The sequence below is a fragment of the Chaetodon auriga genome, chromosome 14 (genome assembly GCF_051107435.1).
Source record: "Chaetodon auriga isolate fChaAug3 chromosome 14, fChaAug3.hap1, whole genome shotgun sequence".
Classification (NCBI taxonomy): Eukaryota; Metazoa; Chordata; class Actinopteri; order Chaetodontiformes; family Chaetodontidae; genus Chaetodon; species Chaetodon auriga.
The window spans coordinates 17,990,180-18,014,445 of NC_135087.1; the positions used below are offsets into that span (position 1 = coordinate 17,990,180).

At 40.9% G+C, this 24,266-nt stretch overlaps 2 protein-coding genes across 10 annotated transcripts in view; both read right to left on the reverse strand.

The window, feature by feature from the left end:
* kiaa1109 (KIAA1109 ortholog) overlaps positions 1-6,755 on the reverse strand; it is a 66,934-nt gene extending 60,179 nt beyond the window's left edge. For all 9 annotated transcript variants that reach the window (XM_076749506.1, XM_076749503.1, XM_076749502.1 and 6 more), the window contains exons 1-7: positions 6,633-6,755; positions 3,726-3,861; positions 2,473-2,589; positions 1,062-1,140; positions 902-966; positions 551-725; positions 21-102 (exon numbers count right to left, since the gene is read on the reverse strand). In XM_076749506.1, coding sequence (XP_076605621.1) covers positions 21-102; positions 551-725; positions 902-966; positions 1,062-1,140; positions 2,473-2,589; positions 3,726-3,831 — 624 coding nt within the window. In that variant the 5' untranslated portion in view covers positions 3,832-3,861; positions 6,633-6,755. The remainder of the gene's footprint in view (positions 1-20; positions 103-550; positions 726-901; positions 967-1,061; positions 1,141-2,472; positions 2,590-3,725; positions 3,862-6,632) is intronic.
* A 4,787-nt stretch (positions 6,756-11,542) lies between these two features.
* On the reverse strand, positions 11,543-23,795 carry c9orf72 (C9orf72-SMCR8 complex subunit). Its single transcript, XM_076749335.1, has 10 exons — positions 23,618-23,795; positions 22,169-22,672; positions 20,819-20,914; positions 20,180-20,244; positions 19,463-19,535; positions 18,640-18,756; positions 17,611-17,846; positions 17,459-17,516; positions 16,320-16,429; positions 11,543-12,103 (listed from the first exon to the last, which is right to left on the reverse strand). The coding sequence occupies exons 2-10, from the start codon at positions 22,613-22,615 to the stop codon at positions 11,917-11,919; spliced, it is 1,389 nt and encodes a 462-aa protein (XP_076605450.1). The 5' UTR covers positions 22,616-22,672; positions 23,618-23,795; the 3' UTR covers positions 11,543-11,916.
* Positions 23,796-24,266: the final 471 nt, after the last annotated feature.

Here is a 24,266-nt window from a genome sequence, read left to right on the forward strand (position 1 = left end):
TGAATTTGTGAGGTACTTACAGTGCTGATGTTAACTTTGATCACAGGGATGAGGGAGCGCCAAGATGAACTTGGGTCTGGATTCTCTGCTTTGATGTTCACACTACACGAGGACCAGAGCACATGGGTCATTTTAACTGCACTGCACTTCCAGCCAGTGCAAATCATTTGGCTGTGAGGGAGAAATGACAATCGCTCTCCTCTGAGCCGACGCTTCCAGTGCACGTGGCGATAACAGACAGAAAAAGAAGCGTCTGTGTGCAGCTTTTGTCATTTGCTTGTCATCAAATCTTCATTCATCAATCATGTCTGTAGGAAATTGCTGATTGCTGCTTTTTCAGAGTTTTTGTTTACTGCTCAAAGTTGTGAATTGGGCAATTTACCAAATGTCATTTTTATATCATCCACAATTAAGACGACTGGAGAGGCAAGATACTGTAAGTACTCAACAATGAGGAGCTTACATTCATTAAAATGTCATTTTTAAGCAACTTCTACTTACATTTCACATCAGTGCTGAAGTCTGATTTTCCCTGAGGCCTCGGGCTTACCTTTCAAGGGTCTTGTCTCTGTCCTCTCGTCCCCTCTCTTCATCTTTTTTGGGTGTTATGAGTGTGGGCTCCAGTCCGAAGGTCTCCTGCAGTCGGGCGTAGAGGTCCGTGCGGTTGTAGACGTGAAATTCAAAGCCATTAACTGTAACGTAAAGCCTGGTCTCTGCCTTGGGGTCTGACGATAAGACAAGGAGAAGAAACTCAGAAGTCGTGTGAGGTTTCCCGCTGTAACTGGTTCAATACACAACACAGAATATTCTACAATATTAATGTACACTAAAAATACTAACAGAAGTGCAGAGAAAGTTCATCAAAGCTGCATTTATGTGACCAATTTTCTGCTTTGCTCACCATGCTGTTTCTGTTTTGGGTTATACATTTTCCACCAGCGAAATATGAGAAAGCCATCCTGTATCCTGTAACGCAGGAAATAAAAATCAATCCGTAAAACCCGCTATAAGGTGATAGAGGAAGAGAGGAGAAGCAAACAACGCAGCACAGGTCAGGTTACCTGATAGACATGTCTTGGTTGATGTAGTAGACATCTCTGAACATGACTTTGCCTGACAGCACAGAGAAGGAGAAGGAGCCTGTGGACGGGTCACACACATTTTGTGTTAGAGAGACGTGAGTGTTTATAGAGGGGAAGTAGAATATTTCCATCATATTAAGTCACATGAAGTTAAAAACCTGATTCGACTTGATTACAATGCAAAATGTGAAAGATGTAAAAAAAATATAAATAAGTAAAGGAGTTCACCTCGCCTCCCTCTTATCATTGAGAAAAAATTATCTTAATTGGGATCTAATTGTACAACAAGTAGGTCAGAGCCTGTGACTGAGCAAGAAAAATGAGGCAGAAAACTGAACATGACTTTGCAACATTAATCCTTTTGGGCTCCTAACGCGTCTTCCTCTGCTTCGATTACTAATGCAGAGAGAGCAACGACACCTGAGGGTTCAAACTAAAGTGGTGTCGTCCCAGCTGATGCTTCCTCATGCTTGTGGTATTTTTGCCTTATCCTCTAACTGGCTGAACAAAGGTAGCGTGAGCTTGTTTTGTCAGTACTTCCCCGCGAAGACGCACCTTCAGACACGTTTGAACCCGCTAATCACATTACAAACTGTGTCTGTAAAGCCAAATCAAAACTGGATTGTTTGTTATGAGGGTTTTGTTCTTGCACTCATTTCCAAACTTCTGTGGCCTTACAAGGCGTTTTGTAAATGCCACCTTGAGACAGAGAAGCAACCTGTTTAGAGCCTTGAATCCATTCAAAGAATGAGAAAGACAAAATCAATGCAACTTTAAAAATAGATTAGCAGCCACACGGGTGACTGCACACTTTGTAGCAGCACATGTTGGCAAAGAGATGTTAACCAAGCCATGACTTCCTCATCAAACCTTAATGCTGCCTCTGTAATCATCCCTGCATTTCCTCTATGCTCTTACGGGTTTCTGTCAACATCCTCTGCCATGAACGCCAACTCACGGATAAAACGTTCGATACAAACTGGTCTCGTTACACATCACTATGGCATCACTATGGCTTCTTTTTTCATTAGAGTGGACACGATTTAGGCCTGTATTTCAGAGCAGATGCACCTGCCCCATCAACTCCTTAGTGAAGAGACTGATGTGTTTTTGGAGGAAACAAATCAGTTGATAAAAAATAATGGCAGGGGTATGCTTGGATTTATAGCCTGGAGGTGTTTTATAAATTAAGTTCTGTGTCATTTATGGAGAGAAATTCAATCTGGTGTTGGTTGCAGTTTGCTGTTCAGACTCTATGGAGATAATCACTGAGAGAAGCCGGCTCATCATGAAATATTCAGCAGACTGAGTTAACGCCTTGAACTGAAAGCTTTGGCAGTGTTCCTCCTCCCCATTCATCACTGTGTGACAGAGCTCCTGATGCACACACCGATGTGAATGTAGCCATCCTTGTAGAGTCTGTTGATGATGAGGGTGAGGATGAGGCCAATGTTGCGGGAGTTGTAATAAGTTAAATAGATGATCCATCCACAGGATAGAATGGTGGCTGAAAGACAACAACACAGCACAGTCAGGTTTGGAAACACGAGGAATAATGCGAGACAAGATGTAAACAATATTTTTTATGCTTTCGGATGTTTGGAGCGGTTTGTTTAGATCAAAGTATTGAGGTTGATTTACTCAACAAAGGGCTGTAAAATGAAATGTAAGCTGCAGCCCCTTCATGCTACACACACACAGAACATATACACAAATAAAATGAAATAAAACAATACATACAGATATTTATATAGATGTGTACACCCAGAAAGTCACTTGCATCATCGATGTTTGTGAACCTGACAGTAAAGTATTATAATTTCAAATCATGAGCACGGATTTTTTTGCCCGTTAAGTCAAACCCTTTCATTACACACGTTAATTACCTTGTTGTTTTTAAGGTCAACAAACCGTCAGTGGTCCTTTGAATACAACAGATGCTACTTTTCCTGATATGACACAGACCCATTAGCACAGCGAATAGATATGAATATGAATAGATGTGGAAACCCATCATGAATTCCACCTGAATAAGTGGCAATGCAGATGTGATTAATAGAGTAACTACTACTACTACTTTCATATCTGGGTTAATAGCTGGGATTTACTGCTGCACTCAAGCTGTTGTTTGATTATTATTTTTTTTTTTTTCCTTTTTCCCCCACAGAGTTGTTCTCAGCTTTAAGATGTTGCAGTCACACAAAGAAAGCAACTGCTTTATTCTGTGAGCCATGCTATGTGTTGACCTACATCTCAGTGCACCTGGACAGAGCAATAACTGGGAACTATCATTACATGTTTTATTTGACTTAAATCACAATGAAATATTAATTCATTCAGCTTCATTAAATAATTAAAAGCAAACACCAATTCTAATCTTTCAGGAAGTGAGATCTTAAGCACATCAGTGATTATTTCATCATACTTTATACCATGTAACTCAATGCAAATACAAAAACTCCAGGACAGTTTGGACCAAAGGAAGCGACAGCACATCTTCCGTGTAGCTGCTTGGCCACTAAAATGTAACTTGATCCACCGCTGACAGGTGTGCACTTTACATGCAACAGATTATTTAAAGTCTCAAGAAAATTTCGATTGATCTGCATATTTTTCCCCCCTACAGTGAAGATTCAGACTCACCAACGAGGAGCCAGATGAAGTTCGAGTTGTGCTTGGTAAGAAAATCATCCAGATCCACGAAGCTGGGGAAAGTGCTTTCATTGTTTTTGGCAGCATGTCCATCCATGGCTACAGGCTCTCAGTCTGATGTCTAAAACTGAAAAAGGTAAATGTAAGATTAGTGGAATGGCACAGGAACAAAAAAAAATGAATGTGCACCACCGCAATGATAAAGTGACAGTATTGTTTTGATCTATTTTTAACGCATCAGTGGGGTGGCTGCATATTTTCCATGAAGAGACAGTTACCTAAAACCATTAAAAGCCAACAAAATAAGAGTTATATTTGCAGCACAATATATGAAAAGTGACTAGGTTTAACTCATAAATAAAACAAAACAATCTGCTGCTGCCACTCAGACAGTCATTACTCTACAAATGGCCTGCAATGTTGATATTAAGGAGGCAAAAAAATGGCCAACCGCAATAACAACAGTGTATCGTAGTTACACACGTCCAAATAGTGTAAAAGGTAGTGGCTGGACCAGCAGAGGAAAGCAATGAAGACATGAGAAAAATGATCTCACACTGTTGCTCCCTCAAGTGCAATTTGATGGTGGCTGTGCCATTAAATTGCACTTGAGGGAGCAACAGAGTGCTGCCCCAATCTCCTGACAAAAGACATACAATAAGTCTAACTATTTCTTACTATTTGTAAGAAAAGGAGCAAAGAGATAAGGTCTCCATGGTCATGGCTGACTTACATCCAGTCTGTTCAATGTCTCACTATGTTTGTAAAAAGGGGAGAACAGTGAAAGACTGGTTTAGATGAAGAGCTTTGGGTGAAAGGTAAATAAAATATTTCAACACTTTCTAACAAAGCAAGTTGCCTTAGTATATAACTGTATGGTCCAGCTTTTAAACTGTTGTTTAAGTCTGCAACCATTTGTAGTGCTCTCCCTTCATAAGAGCAGAGGACGGGCAGAAAAATGCTTGCTATGTGTAACTCCACACGTGATCATGATTAGCTATATGTCCACCTATTTTTCACGTCATGAGGACATAGGCTGCACTTGGCGACGAGGACTTTGCCTCCAGAGGAAGGATTATTTTTTTGTTTGCGTGAGGCAGGGGGCTGGAAGAGGGTGTTGCACACGTGTGTGTGTGTGTGTGTGTGTGTGTGTGTACGTGGCTACAAGTGTATGTTGTGTTCCCAGTCTGCCCATGCTTAGGAGTCAAAAGCTTGAATGCTGTTACACACAAAGACTCACACGCAAACAAACACAAATCCTCATCTAATCCACCTTAAATGACGTTGGCTGTAAAACCACTGAGATGTAACAAAACCCAGCGCTCTCTTACAGAAAACTGTTTCTCATTTTGTCTTTTTCACTAGGGCTGCAACAATTTGTCGATTAATTGATGAGGCAATCAAAAGAAAGTTAACTGGCAACTATTTTGATAATCAATTAATGCTTTCAGTCATTATTTGAGCCTAAATGTCAAATATTTGCTGGTTCCAGCTTCTTAAACGTAAGGATTTGCTGCTTTTCTTTGTCATTTATGATTGTAAATGACGGGTCTTTGGGTTTTGGACTGTTGGTTGGACAAGATTGTTTGTTTGTTTTTTTTTACAATTATTGCTAACACTTACTATAATAAGTGTCACCTGTTGTACGCATGTGTGCATCTCTTGTACACTACCAGCACAATTATTCCTGTAAGACAAGTTCTGGTTTAGAGTCATGAGCACATGAGTTATGAGCACAGACTGTACAGCCATCTCAGAAAGATCAGCATGATCAGTGGCCCGTGAGAGTGATCTGTAATATGAATGTTTTCAGTTTTGGTTCAGATGTGGGTAATTACGTCAGATAAAGCAACTACATAGATACTGCACAGTGTACACATCAAACCAAACATTGCACCTACCACCTATTTATATCATTTTGCAGGCGTAACAGGGGGCACAGAGACACAAACGGTCACTCTTGGATTATGTAGGCATGCTATTTAATAGTGAATAAAATAATCAATTTTACTGTAGGGTCTGGCAAGCACTGCATGAGCATATTTAATCACAAAACATTTCACAGGAACATAAACTAGTCGTCAAGGTATGAAATGCTGTTGTTACATCCATGTTTAAAACTACACAGCAGAACTAAATTGATGGAGTAGAAATCAAGACCAGCCTGCAGCGGTGATGCTCACCCATCAAACTGCCCTGACAATCCGGCCATTCATTTAAATCTGACCTTGCCCATCAGTAACACCTTGTTGAAAATGGAGATGGTTGTTTGACACATGGGTGATTCACAAAGCAGCATTTTAACCAAATTAATCCGAACATTTAATTAAAACCGCTTCCGGTGCTGCCTGGGTGTTGTATGTCGCTTGACTTGAGAAAGGAACAGGAACTTCTCTGACAGACTGGCTTTGTTTACATGTTAGACTAGGAGAGATTTCGTGTTATGTCTTGATACAACGCTGTCTGTTTATTTAAATTTCAACATGGTCGGGAGCATACCGATTCATACTATATCAATTTACTTGACTTCAGATGTAAAAATAATCTGGAACTCATACCTGACACTAACCATACATCCAGCTAGCTAATCCCAGGTTTTCAGTAATTTCTTGAGCATTATCCTCAGCACTGGGAATAACGAAACGAACCGCTGCCCGTGACCGGTTTCATTTTTTAGGTGATAACGTTACTACATGAGGCTGCTGACCCGTCCAGTACAGCCAGCCAGCTTGTTGGCTAATGACGTTTTATCTTGTGGCTAATGCAGTTACTAAGCTAACCGCTAAATATCACAACGTTAACCCTAGGCTAGCGAGCAAGCTAATGACAGCAGGCCGCACCCTATAACTTCTCCTTTGTCAAACTGGGAAAACAAGTCACTTGGTTATCGTAAAATACCTTAATGTCCTCGATAAAGCATGTGGTTTCATCTTTGCTCCAGTTATTCGGGAGTTGCTGTCCTTTTGTCGTGTCGGACATGGGGACAGCTAGCATCCTCTGTTGAATATTTACCTGGCAGACGGCCAGTTAACGTCTCTTCCTGTTCTGTCGAAAGCAGTCGAAAATTGACCAATAGGAAAAGTGGCAAATGAGAGACCGCCCAATTAGAGGGAAGCGTGAGCGAGGTCACACGCAATTGACAGTTTAATCTACCTATCAACATGAATGTTTTTATAGTAGTGGGAGTGTTTTAATACTGTAATATGTAGGATTTGGTGAACCCACAGCATTATCAGCAGGATCCAGGCGTTACATAAAATAATCTCTGCCATTTGCCTGTATGTTTATTTTGTAATTCTCTATCTATTAAGGTTTCCCAGAAGATAACAAACAAAACAATAACATCATGCAAACTTAATATGAACAATTAGACTAATTAATGCATACAATATACACTTTTGAAAATAAAACACAAAAAACAGTAAAAAGCAGAGACAGTAAGGTAGTTTATCACCCTGTGATTTTCATCATGTTAAGCTTAAATGATAAAGAAAAGAGTACCTCTCATCTACAGTGTAAAGTAACATTTCTGCATAAACCATCCAAGTTCTGTTTACATATTTTTTTTGTGTGTGTGTGTGTCATCATATTCAAACAGAATGTGTGATATGTAGGTAGGTCAAGCCGACAAAATCACTACTTTATAATCAGCCTCTTGTAGATATTTTGTTTAAATCTTAATTGGTGAACATTTGTTATATTTATTAACATATTTCTTCCACTTTCCATAAGTGTTTCTTGGGAACACCTATTTCAATCAAAAGAATTTTAACAATTACTCGTCAACTCATTTTTCCTGCAATTTTAATGTTCGTGTATGTTTTTCTCCTTTAGTCATAACATTACCTCACAGTGTTCTTTGGTTAAATACCTGCAAATATAAAATTAAATGTATACAAGTTTGCTGCCAAGTTCATATGTAAATTTGGAATATTTGTTCATTTGTTCAGTCTGTTCAGTCTGACTCAAGGATGAGGGTCTACAGCCATAGCAGCAATGTGAGGCTGTACTGTACTGTACAGCGGAGGTTTGAGCTAAATGCTAATAATCACAATGTGCTAACATGCTGGTGCCTATTAGGTATACTCACCCTGTTCATCATCTTAGTCAATAGCACTAGAGCTTACCTTTGCTAATCATGAAAGACAAAGTAAAGTTGTGGCAGATGGGAATGTCAAGTGTTGGACAGTGAAAATTCTGAACTTATCATATGACCAAATGTCAACCTCATGGTGGTGCTGCAACAGTGGAAGGACCAAAAAAGTCATGAGGATTCATAATGTGAGAACCAGAGCCAATCAATCTGTTAGACAATGAGATATTTCACAGGATAAATGAAAACTTTGACCTGCTGGTGGAGGAAAACTCCAGGAATCACCAAGTCAGCAGGATTCTCTGGTGACCACGATCTCAGAGGACCACGACCATGCCTGTACGAAATGCCATGGCGATACATCTAGGAGTTGTTTCAATCTGGACCAAAGACATGGATCAACCGACCGACAGACACTGCTGTCTCTAGAGCCACGCTGCGAGCATTATGAGACACTCTGTTGACTCTTCAATGCCTTTGTCAGCATGGGAGTTATTTTTGAGACCCTGCTTTGTTTTTCCATTTGAGCCATTCCGACTGACAACTTCACCTCTGCAATAAAAGATTCTGCTTCTATATTCCTAAGCGATAAATTATCTTGAATCTTAAAGTAGCTAAAAACTGTTATTTTCTGACCTGGGAGCAAAAATGAAGGCATAAAAAAAGAAGTTTGACTTCCTGTTCTATATATATAAAAAAATCTAATGTCAAAACAGCAGAACCAGTCAAGGCTACAATATCAACTTCTGTTATCTCTAAGAATTGCCAGAACTCTAGGGCACTGTTTAATGTAAGAGGCTGTTGTCATGCCCTCCTCCAGTCACAACAACAAAGCCTCCCCAAAGAACCCGTAGGAGCCGTTTTGCTGAAAAGGTGCCAAACATCAGGCTCAAAGCTTTTCCCTGCCAATCACACCTTCCCCTGAAGACCAACCTATTTTGGCTGTGGCTTAAAAAAAAAAAAAAAAAAAAAAAAATCTCACATGAATGATTTTTCCTGCCTTGTGAATGTTATTTCAACTAAATTCCTGAAGGAGGTTCTGGGTACAGTCGCTACAGATATTCTAACAGTAATTAACAGCTTCTCTTTTGGTTTATTCCCCTCGTTTTAAATATGTAACAGTTCAAGGCCCTCTGGAGGACACCTAATTATAATTTTCTTGCTTGAGGCAATTATAGACAGACTATGGTTTCCAAGCTGCCTTTTTTTTTCACCCAGTGGTTTAGAGAAAGCAGTTTCTTCACAGATATCACTGATGGCTAACCAGATCTCAGTGAAGATGCAGTTAAGTTGTGGAGGACTTCACAGGAGAAGGACTGCATGAACTGCCTCTGTTAAAATGACTATGCCACCCAAGTAAATCCTCTCTTTTACTACATTCTTTTCTATTTCAATACTGTCTGACCCACTCAGACCAATTCTAATATAATATTTAATGTCAATCAGCCACCCTTACAAGATGGTTAGTCACATATACTTTAGGTCCCAAATGGGTTTGACGGTGTGTATCTGATTGATTGATGTGATAATTATTTTTTAAGGATTAAGTTAGTCCCAGTGCTGCCTTCAGTGCACATGGCATCGCTCCACTTGGTCAATCCATTTCCAGTGACACACACAAAACATTGCCAGATTGTTACAACCTGATTTATCAACTACTTTACATCAAGACATCAAGCACTGAATGTCTAAAAACTTCCAGCAGTAAAAGTAAAAATATGAAGCACATTTGGCGCACTCAGCTCCACTCACCTTGCCAAGTGGTAGTTGGTCAGCCAAGACTGAGCTTGCCAGTAGAAATCAGAGAGTGACGTCTGAGTAAGATTTCTATTTCCATCAGCAGTGCTGTAAAAGGTGGTGGTGATTCTGCGGGCCCAGCTACAGAGGGCGCACATTTATTCCAGTTACAGTTAAGATAGGATAAGATCCTAAAGCTAAAGTAGAATTACCGCTTTGCACTTGTGTGCCTTTGCAAAATAGTCAAATTGCAATTTACATCCGTGTCTGTCCAAACTCATATAGTACAGTAAAAAGTGTCTTTTTTGGTGAAATGGAAGTTGTCACTATATTGACATGTATGATTCTAGTCACTCATTTCCAGTGAGAAACATGCTGTCTTCACTTAGAGACTGTTTTTCCAGAGGACTGATGGAGAGCTTCATCACATGGTGCAACAACCATCACCTGAAGCTCAACATCAGCAGAACCAATGAGCTTGTGGTGGACTGCAATGCTTCAAATAGGGATGCTGCTGCAAAGAAGCTACTAATTGAAAATGTGGCTGCTTCACACACATCTTAAAGCTGGGACAGTTTACATAATACCTCCAGTCACAGCTGTCTCTGGCACAGAGGCATAAAAACAATATCACTGTTCTTTACGGTGCCTATTGCTTTCAAGGAACAGCTTGTGGTCCCTGAATACATCTCAACTCTTTTTGACCTTATAGAGTCAGAGCTTAGCTCGGTATCTGAGGGTGATCCTTGTTATCAGGGCTCCTTCAGCTTTGGAGCTGTTTGAGGAGCTTGGGCCAGCCAACTTTTACATCACTCGTTTTTCTCAAGTCTAATCTTATTCTGTTCAGATGAAGATTACTTCATGTGCCATTTTTAGCCATGGCAGAGGGATGGCTGAAGGAATACTAGTCTGTTAGTCAGTTCATCACTTTGGCCCAGAATGAAATATCTCTGTAGCCACTGGAAATTTTGCACAAACGTTCATGGTACCCAGAAGATGAATCCTAAAAAAAGTCAGGGACCCCCTGACTTTTCCTCCTGCTCCACTACAAGGTTGACATTTATGGTTTTGAATGCAGCCTCGACAACTATTGGATGGATTGTCATTACACTTTGTGCAGACATTCATGCCACCCCCAGGATCAACTGTAATAACTCTGATGACCACCTGACTTCTCATCTAGCACCACTGTATGCAAAACTAATGACATTCCTACCTGCTTTAGCTACTTTGTGTTTAGTGCTAATTAGGAAAAGTAAGCTGAACTAAGATGGTGAAACATTATATCTTCTAAACATCAGCAGCATGCAGCAAAAAGCTCTGCAGTGGCTAAGTACATGCCTCACAGAGCTGCTAGCATGGCTGCAGACTCTCAGGAGAGCAGTGCAAAACATTATGTATTAAATTTGTCATTACAGTCTTATGTGTGCTCTCTGCACAAGTAGACAAAAGTTCACTGTCATGTCTGTCATTTCATACATTTCTGCTCAACACAGTCTGACCGTCACTCCAAGGATTCTGCATTCAGAGGTATAAATAAATGTAGGGAAAAGGTTAAACGGAGAGCAGCACATCATTTGCATTTTTAGACTCAAAGCACATTCACTTGATTGCTTGACGTTAAGACCGCAGCAAATGTGTGTTTGCAGTAAAGATGGATTATCCTAACAGCAAACAGCTGGGTTGTTGCTGTGGGAGGAAAAAAAAAAAAAAAAATCAGTGTAAATCCATTTTACCCACAACCGGGTAATGCAGTCAATGACGCTCGCCGTCAGCGACACACACAGATCTGCTTCACCAGGAGGGACTGTGTTAAGATTTCATTCACCGTACTTCTTCTTTAATGGAATCCCCACGCTGCATATTCAAGGCTTGTTGCTGTAACTGAATTTTTTTTAAAGAGAGAGTGCACAAATTCAGAAGGTTCAAAAACCAAATGAGGTTGTTGTATAACACAGGCAGTGAAGAAACCAATACCTCATGTTTTAATAAATATAATTTTTAATTAAATTGCAAATGTACTGGTGGGCACTTCAGCCAATTTTAACAGCATAAATTAATACAGACCCTCTATTAACAGAAGGCATAGAAGACATAAATAATTCAGCCTGCAGAGAGTAATTTAAGTAGTCTAACAACATTATGCTTACAGATGATCAAGGCAATATATCAAAATGTTCATCCTAAAGGCTCAAAACAGCAGTAATACTCAGACAAATGACTTATATATATATTGATCAAGACACAAAGGGAAGCAAAACGGTTATGTAAACATGTGCATGCATTCATGTAACAATAAAACAATCTAACAAAATTCTATACATATACATAAAGTGCAGATGAAGAACGTGGTCAAAAGCTCATGAGTACATCTCGTTCCTGCATGCTGGTGTAGAATGGCTTCCCAAACACAAACGAGTGCAGTCCTGCCCTCAGCTTCTCGGCGAAGGCCATTACTATGTTCAGGTCTCCTTCCACTGTCAGATCCAGGTCTGTCTTTAAATTGCGCAAGGATCGAAAGGGCTTCTTCCCCTTTTGCCTGTGAAGGGAGGAGGAGAGGGACTGTAGTGTAACTGTTAACAAGCCACAATAGTCAGGGTCTGAGGATTTGCATTAGCATCTCGTTGGGTTGCAGCTGTGAGCAGGAATGCCATGTCATGATGAATTATGTATGCTGCTACAGGATGGCAACTGAGCATAAACAATCTTGTCAAGGCACCTGTAAAATAGCGTGCCCTTAGACCTCAGGCTGTTAGCAACACCATAAACAAGACCACTTTTATGCCTTTGCACGAGCACACAAATAATGGTTTTGCTTGTGTAGTTAGTGCTGTCTGTGGGATGAGATATATTCAGGTGTTTCCTATGTATGGGAGCAAATGTGAATCAAAGTGACATTTCTGGAAGGATTTAAAGCATGTTAGGTGCAGGAGTTAAAATCAAATGTTTTGTAACATCATGGTAGATTTTACTGCAATATTTTGTCAAAAAGTGGCCTGAAATTTCTATTAATCAATAAATCACAGTTTATTGCAATTTTAAGAAATGACACAACACGTGTGTATTTGGGATCTACAATTGAATTTATCAGTGTGCCCTTTATGTGCCATAGCTGATGTGGTGGTTCTAAGGTAAAATAGCTATGTTGTACTGTTTCTCTATTTTCTTTTCCCCCCTGAATTTTCAAATATTCATTGCACACTAATCCTCCTATTTTAAAACTTTAAACTGTCTTTTAATTACTGTTTAAGGCTAAATATTTCCGATAATTAGAGCTCCACAACCAGTTACCCCCGGGGACTTGAAGGTGTCAAAATATTTGAAATTGTTTTTGCAGTAAACTTCCTCGACTGGAAATTAAGCTGATGAGAGCTGTGAGAGTGAATCAAAACAGTTAAGCTGTGGGTCGTAAAGCCAAAACAACCCGATGAAAGTCGCTAAAATTTTGCGGGGAACTGCAGAACCAGGTGATCATTTTGTAATGGTTTGTCACAACGAGCACCATCTTTCACATTATACATCATCAACTGATCAATTGTTATTATAAAACTATTCATTTCTGCAGCATTAAAATTTTGGTGACTCAAAATAAATGAGTTCTTCTGAAAGACCAAGATATAAAAACTGATGGAGCTGATTTTCTTGTGTGAGTATGTATAATATTTGGTGTATAAGCATTTTGTGTGTTTGTAGGCTTGTTCGCATTGAACAGTGTGAAAACGTTCAGCAAGCCCAGTGCCCCATGTGATGATGACTCTAGTTTGAACCGTGCAGTTGACAGAGTACAAATTACCTCAAATTTGCATTGACAATTTTTAAATAGAACACTGTTTACCAAGACACTGGCGATTATTTATATTAACATTTCACTAATTTAACGTTTATCTACAGCTAAAAGCAGAATAACTTTGAACTGAAATTCATCAACATTAGTACCAAACAGAAGTAACAGTGCCACAGTCAGGGCTTCCAAATATTCTGGGTTTCATGAATACTTGTGCACAGTAGAGCCTCAAAAACCTCAAATGTCTTTCGTAAACAAGAGAAACGCCAAAACATGCAGAAGTAGAGGAAAAAGACGGGAGTGACTGCTATCCTGCAAGGAGCAGGAAGGTCAGTCCTCTGTTGTGGAGCACAGAAGGAGATGAGTCAAGCCCAGATGGAGCGATGACCAGGTCACCACAGGGACGGTGGCATGAAAGAAATTCAGCTGAAAACTGAAGACATGGTGGGCTGCAGCGTCTCAAATGAATTGGTGGGGCTTAAGAAGATGCTTCTGGAGCAGAGCCAGAAGGTAGTTACTGCAACTCTGTTGGGACAGAGCGTGACGAGAGATAAAATTATGTCTAAATCTTTGACAAGGAACTGAAGAAGACTCACGCAGAGGAGAATAATTAGTCCGACTGGTTTCTAACTTGTCTTATCCATTAGTGAATATTCTGCCTAAATGAGAGGCACATTAATACAAAGTCTGGCGTGAGGCCATCAGAAACCACCGGGTCACCTTGCAAGCTGGCATACAGTCTCATTTCTGTGCCTAAGGGGGGGGGCAGAGAAATGAGAGTTTCCTGTCAGTGATCACACAGCGATCATAAAAACATGATTTAGTGTTTTGATGATGATGAGGGAAAACGTCATCACTGGCGTCGCTCCACAATCTCTCAGAAATTCAGCTGTGGTGATTGGGAAGGCCACAGCACGTGCTTTGTGTCATTTCTTGCTCAGCGCATTAATCACCAAACAAATGTGCTGTGTCGATGGGGAAGCTGTCAATTGGGGATGATGCAGAGGATTCATGAGCGTGCGGAGCTCAACGACCAGCCGCCGCTTCCCAGTTTCTTCCCAACACCAATCATAAACCAGTCCTGCGAGTCAGACTCACCAACAACCAGGCTATACAGCATTTCATGTCATTAATATTAGTTTTACTGATTATCTATTGAAGATATAAAATGTCAGAAAATAGTCAAAAATCGTTGTTAAGCTTTGTTAAGCATTTTTTCCTGACAAGTGACTTTAATAATTAATTATCAAATTCTTTGTCAATTAACTTTCAGCCTTTAACTCTAGAACACAAGTCTGATTCTGTGTTTGCAATCTATTCATGTTTAGTCTAATATTTGTTTAATATTATTGTTTGTTTTATATGCACAAAGGACCGAAAATTCTAAAGTATTTAAACCAAATAATTTATGGCTACACTATTCTATGAAATACAAATATTTGTGATGTCTTATGCGTCATTTGACACATTTAGTCTGGTAGTGATGGTAAGTCTCTGGGTGTCCAGGGGCTGGAACACAGCAATATTTTCACTGCACCAAAATAAAGCATCCAAGTAAGAATAAGCACAAGTTAAAAGACAATCCCTTTCCATCTAAACTGAAGGGCGGGCTTCTTGTGCTCTTCACCACATACATATACAGTAGGTTATGAGGCATGTCCCTTCTGAAGGGCAAAAATTGAAAGAGGGGAATATTAAAATCAGGACGCCTCCACTTCTTTCACCGGGCAGGAAAGTGCTAACCTCGCCCCTGACTGTGTGTGATGTTTAACAATCAGATAAAGGGTGACAGGATTTTTTTGCCACACAAGAACATGGCTGCTATTTTTATGTCACAGAGGAACAGAGATAGAGGCGGATCATGAGAATAGCTGGCTGTTGCTGTGCGGTTACTATAAAAATGTATAATCTCTACATCTTGGAGGAAGGAGATAGCTGCTGCCAGGCCAGCTCACACACACTCACTTAAATCTATTATGTTATGGGAAGCTGTGTAAAAACTCTCAATACAAATCAACAAGGTACAAATTCTTATGTTCTGAATGTATTTAAGTGATTGATGTCGTCTTGCGATTGTCTTTTTAATTACTGGCATCCCCTGTAAAGCAGGGGACAGTGCATAAATCAACAGTAAGCAGATATCACCCAACACTCGGCAGCTTACTGTGTTTGTGCATATCAGTCAGGCCATCTGCAGTATTGTTTTCAATGCATCACAGTCATACTTGTCCTCTTGTTCAGAACAGAGTGAAGAATGACTCACATGATCATTTAAGTGTTTTTGTTTTTTCTCCTGCTCTGTAGTCTTTGCACTGCTTCTTTTGACAAAAAAAAAAGCCCCCTGCATGGTCACCTGACCACATATCTTGACATACTGCTTCATCTTGATTTAAGCATCTCCCCCCTCTGCGTCCAAAACATTGCTCTGGTTTTGAAGTCGGCGGGTGTGCGCTCACCCTGCGTCTGTGTGTTCCCCCTCCTGTAGCCACACTATCTACCTGAGATTCCTTTCAACTGAGTCCTCTCTCAAGCCTAACAGACGTTTCTCAACTGGTGTTAATGTTGTCAGTTCCCCATCATCAGTCCCTCTGAGCTTGCTGTATGTGCAGCCCTGTACAACAAACCCTTGGGATAACATGACCACACATGGAAGAACACCAACATGACCATTTTGACCCCAAACTTAGGAAACTGTGTTCCATCAGGCCACAAACTACAAGGCTTCAGTTTATTTCTGGCTGTGTGCACTATGGTGGGCCCAGCGCTGATGGCGCTATCAGAGGGATGTCAGTGGCTGCAGTGCAGAGTCAGAGTAAATAAATAAAAGGGTAGAAAGTGAACTATCAGCTCTAGTATTTAGTTTTTTGGGGAGTGTTTTCAGTGGAGCAGGGCGTGTCAGTGCAGTGGTCTCTTGCCACACAGTAATTGTTGTTATTTGAATTAAAGTCTTATTATTAGAGACAGCTCTTACGTTTCGTCCTCGATGTACTTGAGCAGTGCGAGGGCCTTCCTGTGGAGCAGCAGCAGGAACTGGGCCAGATAGGTGCTCCGCAGGGACAGGCCTGGCTTCAGCATGAACACCTGGGTACAACACAGGATGTCAATTAGTAGTCCGGGCTACGGCTCCATTGGAAAAAAGGCTGGAATAATACACTCCGCTCTCCTTTGTGCTAACCTTGAGAAAGAAACATTTTGCTGGTGTCATAAGAAAAACTTGTAACCGCAAGTCTGGAAGCACTTTGATGGGGGCCGATGATGGGCTGTGGCCCTTAGAGATAAATTTGACTATTTTGTGTCTCTTAGATCTAAAGACTGTAACAGTGAGGTGGGAGGAATATCAGTAACTGCTTGACTGGGTCACTTTCAGGCTTGTGCGATAAGAAGGGGGCGCTTGTCATAGGTTAAACAATAGTGGACCAATCTCTATTATTTATTTATGTTGTCTTTTATTGACACTGCCGCGGTTACTCGTCCAGATAGAAACCATTTACACACCCTCTCACAGAGAGCACAGCAGCTTTAAAAGGGCAATGTCAGAGTCCATTTTTGCAGTTTTCACATTCGTACTAACATATTCCTGTTGAGAGCTAAAAAGAGGAGAAGACTCAGGCCTCCAAAACTCGCTACTTGATTTAAATTGGAAATGGATTCATTTACATTGCTTTTATCCAAAGTCCTTTATAATTTGCCTCTCATTTACACTCTCGCACACGGGCGGCAGCAGGGTGTTCCAATATTACACCCAGGGACACCAAGTATTTCAGACGCAGTCCTGCCACACAGGGTGAGGAGTTAAAGAGTGCTGCTATATTTTGTTTTTCTTTGTTTGGTTTGGGTGGTGAAGTGTGCGTTTAAGGATGGTCCTTAATGAAAGCAGCATAGTGTACAGTGTATGCATAATGTAGTGTGGATGGTTCTTTCTCCTTTTATGATTATGGGAGTAGCTTCTCTTTCATTTATCTATTTAGATTTTTCTCTAAATGATGACAATGAGAATAATAATATTGGTTGTGATGGTTGTATTTTGTTCCTGCTGTTGCTGTAGTTGTTTGGTTATTATTTTTGTCAAGTTGTTGAATGATATGGCGAGAAGTGTTGCTTTATTCTTACCTCATCTATAAATGACTTCACCAAAGTGTCTTTATGCATGACGTCTTGAAATATATTCCTAAAACACAAAAAAAGAGGTTATGATAGCATAAAACTAGTGTGTTGAAAATGCCGCTCACAAATACAGCAGAGACTGTGTGTGCGTGGCTTACAGGTCAGGTGTGAAGGTTTCATCAGTGTGGATAACTGTGTCAGGGGGAATGTCCTCCTCACTGTCCGTCTTCCAGAGCGCACTGAGCTCCGACCGCATGTAGCGCCGCTGGTTGTATGTATGCTCGTGGCACGGCGGCATCTGCTTGACCGTGTTGATGTCGACGTCGATGTGCGTGGTCGGGTAAGGGGAGTAGAGCACCTGGCGGAAGGGCAGGACGAAGCTACCTGTGGAGTCCTAGGAATGAAAAGAAGGCCGGGGAAAGCTCAAATCGTGGTCTGATTGTTATCTGATGTGATGTGTAAGAGCGTGTTTATATTATCCTGCTTATTTAAGTCTGCTCCCTCCATCACACTCTGCCCCAATGTAAAGAGCAGACAGCACAGAGCACATAATGTTGGTATAAGAAGGAACAACAGTAGGAAGCTGCTTGCTTGCAAAAAGTTTAATTATTCATTAGAACTTCTGATGCACATATATAATTAAAATAGAACACACAGAGCAAGAACAAACATCTGAACAGCTCTACCAAAACATCTTATATCCATGTCGTGCAATATATGTGCAAAGAAGCTTTAATAAATAACCACTTTTCCTTTTTTTTTGTTGTTTCTCCCTGGACCTGTTTCCCTTGTTGCCTGCTGCCTGCAGGAGCTCCACCACCGAGCCGATGTGCAGCACACTGACTCTCATTCAATTCATGTTGACATGAAGAGCCATCTCTCTGTGTACCGTTAAGCCCTCTCACCTCGCAAAAAAAAAAAAAATCACTGAATTCTCAGTTCCACACTGGACCGATATTTGTAATAAAGAAAACTGTGAGTGGAACACAACAAAGAACAAAAGTAAACATCTGGAACATATTCAGATATGCTCGTATCTTAATTTGCACATAGCAGTTGGCTGATTAAAAATAAAGACCTTAAGAAGACAGCACAAAAAGCCGCATGAAAATCAAACAAGCAGGCCAGAGCCACAGTCTAATTCACATCACATTGGGTTGTATAATGGGAGGCAAACTGGTGGCTACCTTGAGCAGACCCTGGACGAACAGGCCTGTGTCATATTTGAAGGAAGAGTCAGCCTTGCAGAGGCGAGAGCACTTCCTCTCAGCCGGGGTGAGGAAGAGGCAGAGGGTCCGCACGATCTGTGAAGGAACGAGTCAGGTTTCGACGCTTTGGAAAAGATCTGGTTTTGATTATTTACATTGTTTCTTCATTGCTGTCAGGTGGAGGAAATAGTGCCAACACAGTGGCTGGTTGTTAGATTAAAAAGTGGTGGATTCCTGCACAGTCAGCACAAAATCTATTTCAGAAGCTACATTTCAGCACAAATTTTATAGAAGTCACATTTTGGTTATTGACCTTAATCTGGCATTAGGCTTGAGGCTAGCTGTTAGATACAAATAAAAGTCTTGATTTAATTGCTGCTCAATTCAGGCCTAAAGCCAATAAAACTCTAAATTAAAGCGGCGCACCTCTTTGATATTCACTGGGCGAAAATGTTCGGAGCAGTTTTCTGATGTAGATCTCTTAAACAAATGTATGGTGTGCAATATAAGCGTTCTTTCTTTGTACAAATACCCAGCTTTTCTTTTTTAATGCCCATTTTGAGTAGATTATATGCTTTCTCAAATAACTTCGATCTTTTTGGAAGCAGTTGCAGCAATAATTGTGCTGCCAAGTCCAGAAAGACATTCAAAATACCGACACAAGCAGTAACAGAGACTGAAAAAGTGCATGGGGGGTTCATTAAACCCAAAACAACAGCACAACACACACTTCAGAACATTTTAAATTATGCAGATGCATTACAAATTTGTCTGTGTACAGCCACTAATCCGGTAAATTTACCTTGTTTACTTTCTCTGGGTTGCTTCCAACCACTATTGAACAGCCGCAAGTCTGCAGATGAGAGCTGATGGCCCTGAACACAGAGACAAAGACATGCAAATTAGAGCCCATTAGCTTCATTAGCATTGCTCCAATTATTGACAGCCTTTAGGAATAATGACCGAGACTGAGGAGCTGGGTCTGAAAAAACATTTACAGTGTGAGGCTTTTCACACTGAAGACGAATGAAGATGGTAACTGGTTCTGGACCAGTGGAAAGTTACCTCTGCCTGCCTTGTGATCCTTAATTTTACTGTTTTACTCATGGAGTTTGGTTCACACTTACATTTTTTTGATTGATCTTGTCATCTGATTTGATGATTTGTCACCAAAAAGAACTCTTTTGCTCGGTTACTCTTAAACTTCTGTCATTTTCTTATTAAAAATCTCCATCAGTTATAAATATCCTTGAGATCCAAGTCAAGTAATTGCAGGTGCAGATGCTTTGTCATCTCCACAGGATGCTGAACTAATCCTGTTCTACTCTGAGCAACTGGGAGCTTCATTGCCAGAATGGACTTTCCGGACTCTCAACACTAACAGCGATTCAGCTTTCGTCCTTTCTCTGGAGGAAACTTCGGCTAAGTGGAGAGTCATTACTCATCATTGGAAGGTTGATGGGTGTTAAATGGGCATTGTTCATCATCTGTCTCCATTTGCCTGTATCGGAGTGCTTACTTGTGGAGGAAATCCTCGTGGCAGCTGTCCCCGATGTCATCATCATTTAGCACGGTGTCTTTTATCTACTCAGCGGGAGTGAAACAAATGAGTCATTTTTAAAATTGGTCTCAACCAAGACAAAAATGCTGACGGGCACATTTGCAGGCACTGCGATGAAAATAAGATGCATCTAACAGCGTAGGAAACAGCAAGAAAGATTCCAGGGAGCTTCATTGTGCTGCGCTTTTGTTGCATTTGCATATTAGAAGGGAACAAATGTGTTGAATCGCAATGGGTGGTAATCTAAGCAGAGAGTGTGGATAATTTAAACCTCTTGGAAATAGAGGCCATTTGAGCGAAATGAAACAGCTGAAATTTAAAAAAAAAAAGCTGGAGACAAAGTTTTTCTTCATATGTGACTGTACTTAATACAGATATCCACCTCTTTCCAGTCTGTCACTGAAACCATGATGTTTAGATAATAAGCTATTATCTCATTCACAAATATACAGTGTTTCCTCAAAGCTTTACATTCCTGTTGCTGGCACGTTACAAACAAATTAATCATTATGGCTTCTAGTCTTTTGAACAGCTTTGAAGTATGAGCGCATGAGGTGATGATGTGTGTGAGTGTGTGTGTGTGTGTGTGCTGCTCACGTCTACATCTTGTGGCACACTGTGTGTCTTCATTGAGGCCAACAGCTCCATGATCGGGACAATCTCCATGCTGAGCACTGAGATGATGTTGTAGCCCTGCAGTTCAAAGACAGTGAGGATGGTTAACTGAAGCTCTGCACAAACACTAAAGCCAGTCGACTGACGGGACTGACAACATTCATTTTTGGGCCAGCGGCTACGATTTCTGCCCTTCAAATGGCACGTTCTGCATTTTAATGCGCACCTCGCAAATCACAATAAAAGGGTGCTACAAGCCGTGAAAGCTGGACGACAGACAAACTCAACCTAATGAGAGCTAGTCTGAGAAATCAGCTCGGTTGATACACACAGCTGTGCACAGTCAGTCCCTTTATTGTTATTCTTTGGAAACCCTATTTCGATATTGGTATTGGCCTCCAAAATCCAAGTGTCTGTACTGAGTTTTCAACATCTTCCTTTAAGAAATATGAATACTTTTCTACAATATCCCTTTTTATTAAGTCAAATTTCTCAGATGTTAAAACAAGCAGCTGCACAACAACTACGTCCTAACTAAATACAACATAAATTCAAGGCATTATAATGATTTAAACCAGGAAATATCTGTTCAAAGAATGAATAAACAAGGTTAGCAGTCAGATGAGACAGTTAATGACTACTTCCAGTACCAGATAGACTCTGATACAGCAGATACATTTTGGTCAGCACCACAAAAACTACTGAGAATCGACAGCCATCCTTAAGGTCAGGGAGCATTATTTGTCTGCTGTAAGAGCCCTGGCCACCAGCACCATAAGTTTTCAATGCAGCATAAGATGACGAACAGAGCACCAGAAAGCCCAAACTGTGGTGCATAAAGCAGGATAAAACCCCACTAAAATATTGACCATGTCAGGGGAAACAGCCTGACATGAGACACACTGTTCAAAAGCTAAAACTAACAAACAGGGATGTGATGAACCTACAGTATGCATAAAATGGGAGACTGATAAATAGCCATTCAACCAAACGGACTGCAGTGTCTGCCACTGTGACGTATTTTGAAGCTGTTGTCTGGCCTTAATATTACCTGCTCACTGGCTTCCTCTGTAGGAGCTCTCAGGTCTAATTAGCCAACTTTCTCCTCTGTGTTCGGAGACTGCAACTCTGTTATTCTGCCAATGTTGTTGCAATCCCAAATGCGTAAAACAGAGATGATGGATTGCTTCATACCCCTTTGAAATCAGGAACTGAGGCTAGATGAGGTTTTATGAAGTAAAAGGTGATAATAAGCCGACTCTTATATAAATGCTAAGCATACGCCCAAGAGAGAGCAGTAGAGGGATCAGCAGGAATAACAGGGTAGGGTACCTTCTGCATCCAAATGCGACCCTTGCGGATAACGTGCTTTAGCCTCTCCACACAGATGGTGTGCAGAGGTAGGTAGAAGGCCAGCTCTGTCTGAGGCAGGATGATGGACAAGGCACACGTGTTCTTGTCCCCCTTCAGCTCGCCGTCGAAGATGAGAGACACAATGATGACGCCCTTTTCTGCCAGGACAAAGAACTTCACATCCACAGCGCCACACTCAGCACTGCGCAGAATCTCCCCATTCAGTGTATGATTGGCCAAAAACGTGACCTCTCCATCGCTGAGGAACATCAATTGATCACCCTTTGGTACCCAGATGTGGCGCACCCGTGGACCCAGGATGTTGTCCCAGTAGGCAAATGTGGCAGCCAACAGCGGGCATTCTCCGTCCACTGCGACCTCAGACTTTGCCACAGCAGGTGACTGGGGTGGACAGCCAGAAGACATTGGAGAGGTTTGGAAATGTCACCGTCTTCTCAAGTGAAAGAGTGAATGATAACAAACCTACATCAAGAACACAGAAAACAACAGTTACATTCATAAAACAACAGTTACATTCTTAATACTGGTAAAATGCACCTTTGTAAGAACTGTTTCATGTCGGATCTACTTCACTTCCAAAGGTCTCTAAATCAACCCATCTTATTTGCCACTTGTAACTGCATAATGACCAGAAAGACATGTTTTCAGCTCACATGGTACACGACATCTGATACATTTAAATGGAAGTGAAAGTAATCGGTGTGGGATGTTTACTCCAGTAAATAACTTCTTCTTCCAGACTCACCAGCAACTTCTCTTCCTGACAATGACGTGGTGCAAAAAAGCAGAAATTTCATGCTTTTAGGTGAAAAACAAAACAAAAAGAAAAACATTTCTAAGAAGTGTACCCAAAACCTGTGTCTTTATGGTCTTTTATGGAATTCGGCATTCATGCTTAATATACTTACACCTTATTTAATAAAATTTGCCGCTCACTACGTTTGGTGTTTTACCTTCATGCCGATTATGTCAAATACATGGCGTCATGTATAACGCTTAATAACATATTCACCTGCTACTAGAGTGATTATATGTATGCCGAATTTTCAAGTAATTCCTGTTTGTTTATGATTAGTTGCTGCTGTGTTGCCAGGTAGATGTGTATATCCGCAGAAAGATGTGAAACTTTAAATTGACAGCTGTTACAGCAGAATTTGGTGTTGCATATTTCACGTTACAAATGACAGACCGTGACCAGGCGTACACCTGATTTACGTATTGTAAGAGAAAACAACAATCTAGGGAGGCAGTTAAATGTACATGTTAATGGTAAGGAGCGAGGTTAGTGTTTATAATGAGTCAATATTTTGTTGTTGGTTGACTCAGGCTTTTGAAGCTAGCCTAGCTCGCTAAGTAGCATTAGCCAAACTTACAGTGACAAACCGGAATGACATCGCAATAACTTACTTGTTGGGCCTTCCTCGTGTTCGCCAGATCACCGCGTTTCTACGGGAAAATGTTTAAATGGTGGGAGGAAATCACTGCATTTTTTTCTGTTATTGCCATAGCATGCATCACTTTACAGGTGATTACCCTGCTGCAGTCCTGTTGTATTCGAAACACTTCCTCGTACGTCAGCTACGTCACCCGTTGATTGAGCTCCACAGCGTCCTCTAGTGAAGGAGGCCTGGCAGTGAGGCAATGATGTCATTCTTTTCCCCCAGGCGGCTACCTGCACAAAATCAGTTCTTTAAATTCATTTACATGGAGCCTGGTCCTACAAATAGACGTAGATGTAGGCAAAATGCTGTTTGCCTTTGATTTAATCTTCTGGGGGTGCTGTGAGCCATTGCAGTCCTGGAGACCTAATAACTGCTTCGTTCTATTTTTCTTTTCAGTCATTCCACTGCAAATTGTATTCATGGCACCTCACAAAAGTACCTTCAATGTTAACATGATTGTGTTATTTTCCTTGAGGATATATCTGATATTTTTTAAACAGCCTTCCTGCCTTCCCTTAAGAATGGCCTCGTCTGCCTCGTGAGAGACAATGGATGAAACTGTGTGACCCACTCCCATCACAGAAATGTGGTTAAATTACTATGCAACCACCTAC